The sequence below is a fragment of the Candoia aspera genome, chromosome 5, assembly GCF_035149785.1.
Source record: "Candoia aspera isolate rCanAsp1 chromosome 5, rCanAsp1.hap2, whole genome shotgun sequence".
NCBI classification, from domain to species: Eukaryota; Metazoa; Chordata; class Lepidosauria; order Squamata; family Boidae; genus Candoia; species Candoia aspera.
In genome coordinates this window covers 97,224,292-97,233,942 of record NC_086157.1, presented here as the reverse complement: position 1 = coordinate 97,233,942, position 9,651 = coordinate 97,224,292, and the positions used below count along the sequence as shown (strand labels likewise).

The 9,651-nt window shown below is 38.3% G+C and overlaps 1 protein-coding gene across 1 annotated transcript in view; it reads left to right on the top strand.

Annotated features, from left to right (window-relative positions):
* Positions 1-966: 966 nt before the first annotated feature.
* Positions 967-9,651, top strand: part of PARP4 (poly(ADP-ribose) polymerase family member 4) — a 52,585-nt gene continuing 43,900 nt past the window's right edge. The window contains exons 1-6 of the mRNA XM_063305800.1: positions 967-1,098; positions 2,284-2,458; positions 2,909-3,017; positions 4,743-4,821; positions 6,147-6,254; positions 9,258-9,407. Of these exons, the coding sequence (XP_063161870.1) occupies positions 967-1,098; positions 2,284-2,458; positions 2,909-3,017; positions 4,743-4,821; positions 6,147-6,254; positions 9,258-9,407 (753 nt within the window). The remainder of the gene's footprint in view (positions 1,099-2,283; positions 2,459-2,908; positions 3,018-4,742; positions 4,822-6,146; positions 6,255-9,257; positions 9,408-9,651) is intronic.

Below are 9,651 nucleotides of genomic sequence, written 5' to 3'. Positions count from 1 at the left end.
CTTCTGCCATGCTAGCCTATGACATTCACAGACACTCCACTACTCCACTGCCAACTAATCTAACAACAAACAACTATTCTAAGCAACTTTCCTTTTACATACTGAATCCTCAGATCAATTCAAGGAAGCCCTCCCCAGCTGAGTGATGATAATATTGCCAGTTAGCTGGGTTCCAGTTCCCTGTTCTCTCACTGTAGGTGGGGAATCTTCATCATAATTTTCCAGCTGTAACCTGGAGAATACAGTGTAACAGTATCTCTAAAGTCTGGTCTTGAGTCTGCTGAGTTGGTCAGTCTCTTACCTGACTTCAGAGTGGCTCCTGGAAATCTCACAATAAGCCCCAGTGGCTGAACAGTCCATTTTAGTTGATAAATTTTCTCTAAAGTTCAGAAGGGTGGCCAAGGGTGCTCAGTCACTATTTTTATTCATTGTTTAATATTGTAGCTACTGTTTGCAAACATTTTATGTATCTGATTGAACTTGAATTGGGATTTTTATTGTATTTATATTTATGTTTTTAAGTTTGGTCTAGTGGTTAAGGTGCTGGGCTAGAAACCAGGAGCCTGAGAGTTCTAGTCCCACCTTAGGCATGAAAGCTGGCTGGGTGACCTTGGGCCAGTCCCTCTCTCTCAGCCCAACTCACCTCACAGGGTGGTTGTTGTGGGGAAAATAGGAGGAGGAAGGAATATTAGGTATGTTCACTGCCTTGAGTTATTTATAAAAAAATAAAATAAAAGTGGGATAAAAACAAAAACAAAATAAAATAAATAAAATTCTTGGTCTTTGACTGTAAATAATGATGATCACAAAGCCAGCCATGTTGCATACATGTATTGAGTAGATATTGAAGCTTTCCCGTACTGGGCACGCTCAGGTTAGAATTGCAAATCTGAGTCATCATGGCCCAAAAGAATAAAAAATATATTCCCTGCTGGAACCATTCTGATTTGAAATTTGCTTTGCAGGATGACAATTGCAATTTTTGCCAGCTGTGCATTCTTTCTGAGAATGAAAAAGTTAACAATTCTGGAAAAGAACAGACTGAAAAGATGCATTAAGGAAAACGGTGGGCAGATTTCATTTGGGTTAAATCAAGAGGTATGTTTAACCTTATTTCTATGGGTCTTTGGTAGGGGGAGCAGCAAACTCAGGATAGAAGTTTCAGTGTGGAATGAAACACAGTTGGGTAAATGGAAAAACATTTCTATCAGTGAATGGTAAATATGAGCGATTTAGTTTGGGTTCTGTGTCTTGTATACAGGTAGTCTTCGCTTAATGACCACAATTGGACCAGAATAAGCAAAGCGGTCATTAAGCAAATCTGACCCAATTTTATGACCTTTTCTGCAGTGATCGTTAAGCAAATCACTGTGGTCCTTAAGCAAACCACATGTCATTAAGCGAATCACGTGGTTCTCCATTGATTTTGCTTGCCAGAAGCCAGCCAGGAAGGTCGAAAATGGGAATCGCATGACCAAGGGACACTGCAGTGGTTATAAATGCAAACTGGTTGCCAAGAGGCCAAATTGTGATCAGGTGACCACAGGGATACTGAGATGGTTGCAAGTGTGAGGACTGGTCATAAGTAATTTTTTTCAGCTGTTGTAAGTCCAAACCATCACTAAATGAATGGTTGTTAAGCAAGGACTACCTGTATGTAATAGAGTAGATTTTATGTCATAGACTCCAACAACTCTGCGGTGTTAAGGCTGCAAGAATTAGGCAGTATGGGAAAACAGAACTAAGACTATTCTGATATAATAGCAAACAATGATTTACTGTTACAGAAATGAAGAAGTTTGAATTTTTGTAGGAGTTACGTAGGAAATGCAAAACTTCTTTGTATTCTATATATTATGAGAAAAGTGTCTTTAAACAAGTTATTGACACTATGGATTAGATTAATTATTTTGATACACATACAATATATTTTAAATAGGGACCTCTACTAGAAAAGCTGCAATTTAAAAGATATGTTTTTGATTATGGGATTTATTTCTTAGACAAGGAAACAAAGCAGTGGTGAATCACTTGGGTACTTTTGGCAAGAAAACTTCAGACATGGCTCAAAGGGAGATTTTACACCTTTCTGAGAAAATAAAACAGATAAAGAGATGTATTAAAAATTCTGTAAAGGACTGAATAGTGAGAAAGAAAGCAGTTAAAAGTGATTAAACTTATGTCCAATTATTTAAAAAACACATGGAACCTCTGGTTTTGTGCAAGCATGAGTCGGTAAGGGTAATGCTCCATATTATGAATTGGGTCCTAATGTAATTTCAGTGCACTCATGTTGTCTCTGATGATGCTGATGCACTCAGCCCCAGTCATCTGAAAACCATCCAGAAGTATCATCTGCCTGTGGTAAATGTTGATTTCATATGGGATTCAATCAAAGAAAGAAGACTTCTGCAGTTTGAGAACTATGAGCTATCCCAAACAGTGCCCTGTGAAACAGGTAAGGAAGCTTCTTTTGAATTAGTGACATTTTATTCAACAGTATTTCCAGCTATACAAGTAGCCTAAAAGTATTTTGAACTATATGACAGGTAGGTAAACTCCCTATTTTATGAGAATACAAAGTTAGAATTTCAGTGGATTCTTCCCAGGCTAAGACGTTTTGCCACAAGAAGCAAAACAGCATTTGGCATCCTCTTACTCTGTCAGAGCAGCATCCAAAGCACCCTGCTCTCTGCATGAAAAGTCCAGTAATGACTTCAATGAGAGAAAACTTTGGTGTCCTTTCACAGTACTCCAAATCTGTGGCTGAGATGCTGCCCTACTCTGCCAGATGTTAAGATTGGCCCTGGCAATCTATCTTCCCAAGGTTTTAGAGTATCTTCTGGTTACATTTCTTATGTACTCATTCAAGCTAATAGGTATAAAGTAAATATTGCATGACAAATAGGTATGGAGACAACCTTAACAAATGGAGATGACAGTCCTAAGGAAAAAAGCGTTTCTGAGGAGAATTACGAGCATGAATGGGATGACAGCAGAAACTTAGAAAAACTAAGGTAACTCCTTTACTTTATGTATTATTTTTGTTTAAAAATGTAACCAAGTTCTCCAAGGAGATCTTTTGGGGATTAGGAGAATCCTAGCTCAGTGTGTTGTATGCAGAACATTCTAGGGTCAGTCCATTGCATGCTCAGTTGAGGGAGCAAATAATGGGAAAACACTGCCTGAGTTCCTAGAAAGCTTCTGTCAGTCACACTAGTCAGCAGTTGGCTGGAGAGACAAAGGGGCTGATAGTTCTCTGCCTACATGACATTTTACTAGGCAAATTCTACATTTCCTCCTTTTGCAGAGAACAGGCAGTATGTTTATTGTCAAAGGCTGCACTTTAAGACAAAATGTTAACTTTTTCTGGCAGCAAAGGGCCACAAAAGAGGTACGATTGATATCATGATGTCAGTAGAAGGGATCAGGACCAGAATTTTTATTAAGTTTATGATTTGTTATCATTATTTTGGTATTGAGAAATTTTAAAGTAAATGGGTATGTGGAAGATTTAAAATACTTATTTTATTTGTTTTTGTTTTTAAAGAAGAAATCTAACAGAATAACATACAGTATTGCCATTATTCAGCAGTTGGTTATTGAATTTTGGGGCTGTAAACATGCGTTAAATCAATTTTTTAAAAAAAGCGAGGGGAATTAATTGGAACCACAAAGAGCAGGGAAGGAAGGTTTAATTATTTATCTCTCTAGCTGCAGTCCCAATGAAATATCCCCCATAGCTTTGAAGTTCAAAAAATAGTTTTAATTGACACCAGTGATGCTTTTTTCCTATGCTTTATAATTCTTTGGGGGAATTTTCATTGAAATTGTGGCTGGTCTTAATAAAATTCCCACACATTAAGGTCCTGATCAAAGTTGAACTTGTCTTCTGCACTCTTCCTGCATATTCTGCTAAATAAATTGCTCATGACATGGTTCCTAATTATGGCGTTTAGTCTCATGCTTGTTTAGTCTCTGAAATAGTAAGCATAGTAGTCATGGCCTTCATAAGTCTCCTTCAACGTAGTACACTAAAGATATATTAGTCTTCATGCTAGCTGGGGATTATGGGTATTGAAGTAAAAAAAGTGGAGGATGCTGATTGGGTCCTGTAATTGTCCTCCCTCAGCCATTGTGAACATTCAGAATGAGCTGACCAAAGCCAAAAAGCAACCCCCATATTATTGGTGGTGGTGGTTAAACTTGTATACTGCCTGATTCCCAGCAGTTCTGTGTGACACAACAATCTAACCAATAAGAGAGTATTGAATTGTTAGAAATGACCTTTAGGTGCCCCCCATCCCCTTCTTGCCTTGCATCACAATTGTTTTTTTAGCAGAAAGGTTTTTAAAAGTGCAGGTGTCATTAGCTACAAAGCTGTCTTGAAGCCAAGTATGAGGGCACCATAGAACTCCAGGGACTTAACTGCTCTGGAGAATAGAGAGAACCAAAGACCCTGGAAGTGGGAATTGGTGTGAGCTCTGGCAGTGGAAACTGCTCCATTTCCCAGCTTTGCAGAATTCCTGTGTGCCAAATCACAAATTGGAAGCTTAGTTGTCTAACCCTGACAACAGTGTGTTGTTGGGGAGGGGCATTAGAACCCCCTGGGGAAGTTCCTTCTGTCACTAGCTTTGGGAAAGTTAAGCCTCACTGTCTTCACTGACCTGCTGATTTTCATCTGGTGGTCTTAATCGTATTCAGCAACAAATAAGAATCTGACTTTTTTTTGTTTGTTCCAGTTGGTTTGCAGATAACGATGAAAATATTCCATATTTTCCTTCAGAGTTTGAGGTTGCAAAATATGATGTCCTTGAAAAGGTAACTTTTCTTTGTTAATGTACTTTCTAAGGCTATACAAGTAATGTGTTTATGTGTATATGCACACAAAGGTAAACATACATGCATCATTTTCAATCTATAAATGTATTTCAAATGTATTAAACCACTGATTTTGCTTGCCATTAAATTACTGTACATCCCTAGAAATTAGTTACACAATCATCAAAAACAACCAGGTGATGGGGACTTCCAGTGGGGACATGGCGGACTGAACAGCTGTGCCCGCAGGCTCAGAATAAATCACTGAAACCTTTCTTAAATAGTCAGATTTTTAACACTGCATTTACCAGTAAGATTTTCAACAAAGCAAAGACTCCCTCTTCGCACTGGAGATGTTGCCTAGTCTGGCAATGAAATGCCTGCAAGAAAACAACAAGGCTCAGAGGGCACCAAGGACTCCAAAGCAAAGGCTGACAGAAAGAGTTCCAAAGCAAGAGACATTCCAGAACTTGCCACCAAATATTTTTAATGCAACAGAAGGGAAAAAATAAATACTTGAGGAATAACCACATTGACTGAATTTAACTAATATATTTAACACATCGTTAAATTAAACTAATTCCTGATCTAATTTTTGTCCTGATCCTTTCTGTCCTGGGATACCGTCTCTTGGTCTAAGAACAGCTGTGTATGCCCCTGCCCTGGGTGCAGCTGGATCTTCCTTATAAAGCAGAGAACGTTACTAACTGGCTTGCTGTTGATTTTGATGGAAATAGTAAATGGAATGGAGTTAATCGCCAGTTTAGAGATATGGCCTTCTTGGTAGATGTACTGTAGTTAAGAAATTCTCATCCTGCAAAACTGCTGCCCACGTGTCTCCTCTTTAGCATTTCCCTTGGGGGAGCATCTACAGTCTGCACAGAAGCTCTTTTTGAATGCCCAGTACCCTGCTCCAACCTTAGCCTCCGTTCTAATAAACAAGTTGCTGCTTGGATTTGATTGTTTTCTATTTGTGTTATATTGACTTCATTTATTTAGGATATGTGTATGCTTCCATTCATGTAGTGCATTCCTAACTGGTGTGCAAAATGGAAAATTAAATACAGTAGAATAATATAAAAAATTCAGAAAATAATAAAACACTACAGTTTAATAAAACACTACAATTCAACAGCACTGGCATGAGCTCGCCAATGCCAAGGTAAATAGAAATGTTAATGGTTGTGCATGCATTATTTTAGAGTTGTGGAGAAGAGCGTTCAAAAGAAGAGGCCCTTTGATTATCGAGTAGAACAGATGGATTAAAATTATCAAATAAATTTAATTGTAATGCTGTTGCAAAATGAAATGCCTTTTTTTTTCAGATTGCAGCACATGGTGAATATGTTGTTCTTGAAATACAATGCTTTCAGCAGCAGTGCAGCTACCCATTTTGTGTAAGTGCACATTACAGCATGCTGGAAGGACTCCCGGTAAGTTTGGATGGCTGTTATGAAGGCTTATTAGCTTCTTTGGCATCTTGAATGCCCTTGAATGTTATTGGTTTTTATATCAAATCCTATATTGACCTGTTATGTTCTGGACTTTAAAAGAGTAATTGTTTTAGTTGTTAATATAGCCGAGTATATATTTTAAAAAATAAAAATAACTAAATCATATTACTGGTACTCCTAGTACTATATAAGTTGGCAAATAATATAGCTTTGTATTCCTCCAGTTGTTTGAGATTACAACTTCCATCATTACCAGCCAGCAGGATGATGGCTGCAAAGGCAGCAATGATGGCAGCAAAGTATGCTTAGTGTCCTGTACCAATTCTGCTTTCCAGCCCTCTGGGCTGGTCCTCAATGCCTGATTATTGGAACACACAATGGATTTGTTTTTTGTCTTTGCAGGGGGAGACATTTCTGTTCACTGTTTGATTGCTTTGGAGCAGCTCAGCTTTTCCTTCCTGATTTAGTTACAGTGACACAATAGCTTGTGTTTTTATTGATTGATAAATTTGTTATCAAGCTGGTGATGAATCTTAGCAACCCTATAGATAGATCTTCTCAAAGATTATCTATCCTCAACTTGGCTCTTCTGATCTTCCAGTGGTATACCCATCACCACTGCAAATGAGTCCATCCACCTTGGTGTTATCATCCTCTTCTTTTCTTTCCTTCCACCTTTGCCAGCATTAGAGACTTTTCAAGAGAGCTAGGCCTTCACATGAGGTGTCCAAAGTATGGTAATTTGTGCCTGGTCATTTGTCTTTCAAGTGAGAACTCTAGATTGATTTGTTTTGTGATCTGTTTGTTTTCTCAAATGGTATTCTCAGGAATCTTCTCCAAAACCAAAGTTCAGCATCAATACACTTTCTATTCTCCTTGTTCAAAGTCCAACTTTCACTTCTATGAAGTGTCACAGGGAAAACCATTTGTAGATATATGTCAGGGCCAGCCTCGCTCCGAATAAGACACAGACTCACTTAATAGGGATTAAGGATTTCCAGTTCATTGAAACGGTGCTGACAGAAAGAAAAACAGGAATGGAGGCGTGGTGGCATAGTGCCCTGTTTATACCCTCTTGCCGGACCCCGTGCTCCTCCACCCTCCATTGTCCCCATTCCTCTGACCGAAGGGGCGATTTAGGTGTTGATGTGATTTGTGATGGGTGTCTGGGCGTTTTCCCGGCTGCCGTCTTTGTCCTCTGGTTGCAGGTGCGTCCTCCGGGGCACCAGGCTGGAGTTCTTCTGTGTCATTGATGCTTATCTGGATTACCTAGTGATATCCTTCTATTAAGCTGTAGATCAGTTCATGGGTGTGGAAGCTTGGGTGATTAGCTGAGCATTGATTTGATTGTGATCCTTCCTCTCTTTCCTGATGATCATGATCCACGTTGTGAGGCTCTTGTGTGCCTTGCAACGGGGTCATGACATATACAACATCTGCATATCTTTTCCAAGGCCTTAATTGCTACTTAGCAATTGCCAAGTGCTACTCTGCAGCATATTTCTTGATTGCTAGTTCCTTTATTGTTGATATTTGATCCTAAAAGGAAAAAGCCGTCCGCCACTTCAATATGTTCATTGTCAGTTCTAAAGCTCTTTGCTGAACCTGTGGTCATTTGTTTGGTCTTCTTTAATCTTAGTCCCATTTTTTTCACTGTGATGCTTGACATTCATTACTAGAACTTGCAGACCATTTGCATTTTCAGCTATCAGAATAGTGTCAGCATAGAAAGATTATTGATGTTTCTTCTCCAATTTTAAAACTACACTCATCTTTTTCCAATCCAGCCTCCCATAATATATATTCAGCATATAAATTGAATAAATAAGAAGATAGTATACAGAATTGTCTCAGACCTTTACTGATCTGGAGCCATTCTGTTTCACCATCTTCTGTCTGGACTGTGGCTTCTTTTCCTGTTTATGACTTCCCAGTCTTTGGCTTTCTGAAGTATCCAACATGCATCAGCAATGTCTCTGTTCCTCATCTTTTTCTAAAACTAGCTTGAACATCTAACATCTCCTTTTCCATGTAGGTCTCTAATCTGCATTTAATGATTCTAAGCATTATTATTATAAGCTAGTGTTATCGTTTATAATAATTATTATTATGCTTTTCAGATTAGTCAAAATAATCTGCCTTCAACTTCCTCCATCTACAAAACGTTCAACTTTTGAACCAGTTCAACATCCTCCATCTGCAAAATATTTCTGTGGAAGTAGGAAATACAGTAACTACAGCACTCATTGTTATAGCAAGCCAATATTGATCTATCCATTCATTCCATTTCTGTCCTGCTACAATCTGAATGACTCTTGGCAGCTTATATGACATACAGTAAAAACATTAAAACATCCATGATGAATCTTAAAATACAGTGAACAATTTAAAACACAATAAACCATACATTCCTAGTAAATCAAGATAAAAATCAGTAAAAATAACAATGGTTATTGTTATAAAGCTAAAAAAAACTAAAACTGCCTAGCTAGTTAGAACTCTGGAACAATTCATTCTTCAGCATCCTCCTGAATGCTATCAAGGAGGAGGTCAGTCTGATCTCTACTGGTAGACTGTTCCAGGGTATTGGCACTGCCACTGAAAAGCTATTCCTCCTTCCAGTTCCTGGTAGTGGGGCGATAAGAGCAGTTTCTTCCTGGATCACCTAAGGGATCAGGCTGATTCAGGTTGGAGTAGGTGTCCTGCAGGTGCCCATGTTCCAACAAGCCATTAGCATTAGCTGCTCCTCCCCTCACCACTTCCCAACTAGTTTCTTGCAGTTTATCAGTATGCTGTATAAATGACTAGACTTGTCAAGAGAACTGCTGTTCTCAAATGCAAACTGACAGAGGTTTAGAGCAGGCACATTTCTTTAAAAATGACAGCCTTTTGCATCATAGCGGAAGATAAATAGTGGGTTTTCTATGAACTTTCCCCCCTATTTTTAAATTAATTATTTTTAACGGCATACTTTTTTCTTAGGACCAAAAACGACTGATGCCAGTGAAGACTTCTGAAGAAGCTAGAAGGATCTATGCCCTTTGTATTCAAGATCTAAAGAAGATGGATTTTGAATTAAGAAAAGACTTTCCATACCAAGCAGAATATTTGGCATCAGAAAAATTGCAAGAGGTTAGCGTAATTTTCAACTCTTTTATTTAATGTCTTCATTAAATGATGAAGACTTCAAAGATTTCCATGCTCAGATTTCTATGGTACTGGTCTTTCATGTAAAGCAAAACTTAAATACTAGTTTTTCTCATAGTAATTGCTTCTTTTTAGTCGCCAGAATTAGCTTAGATCACTCTAACCACTAAATGTCTTCCTAGCTGAATGCAGACAGGAAAAGTAAGAGAATGCCAAGGAGATAATACCA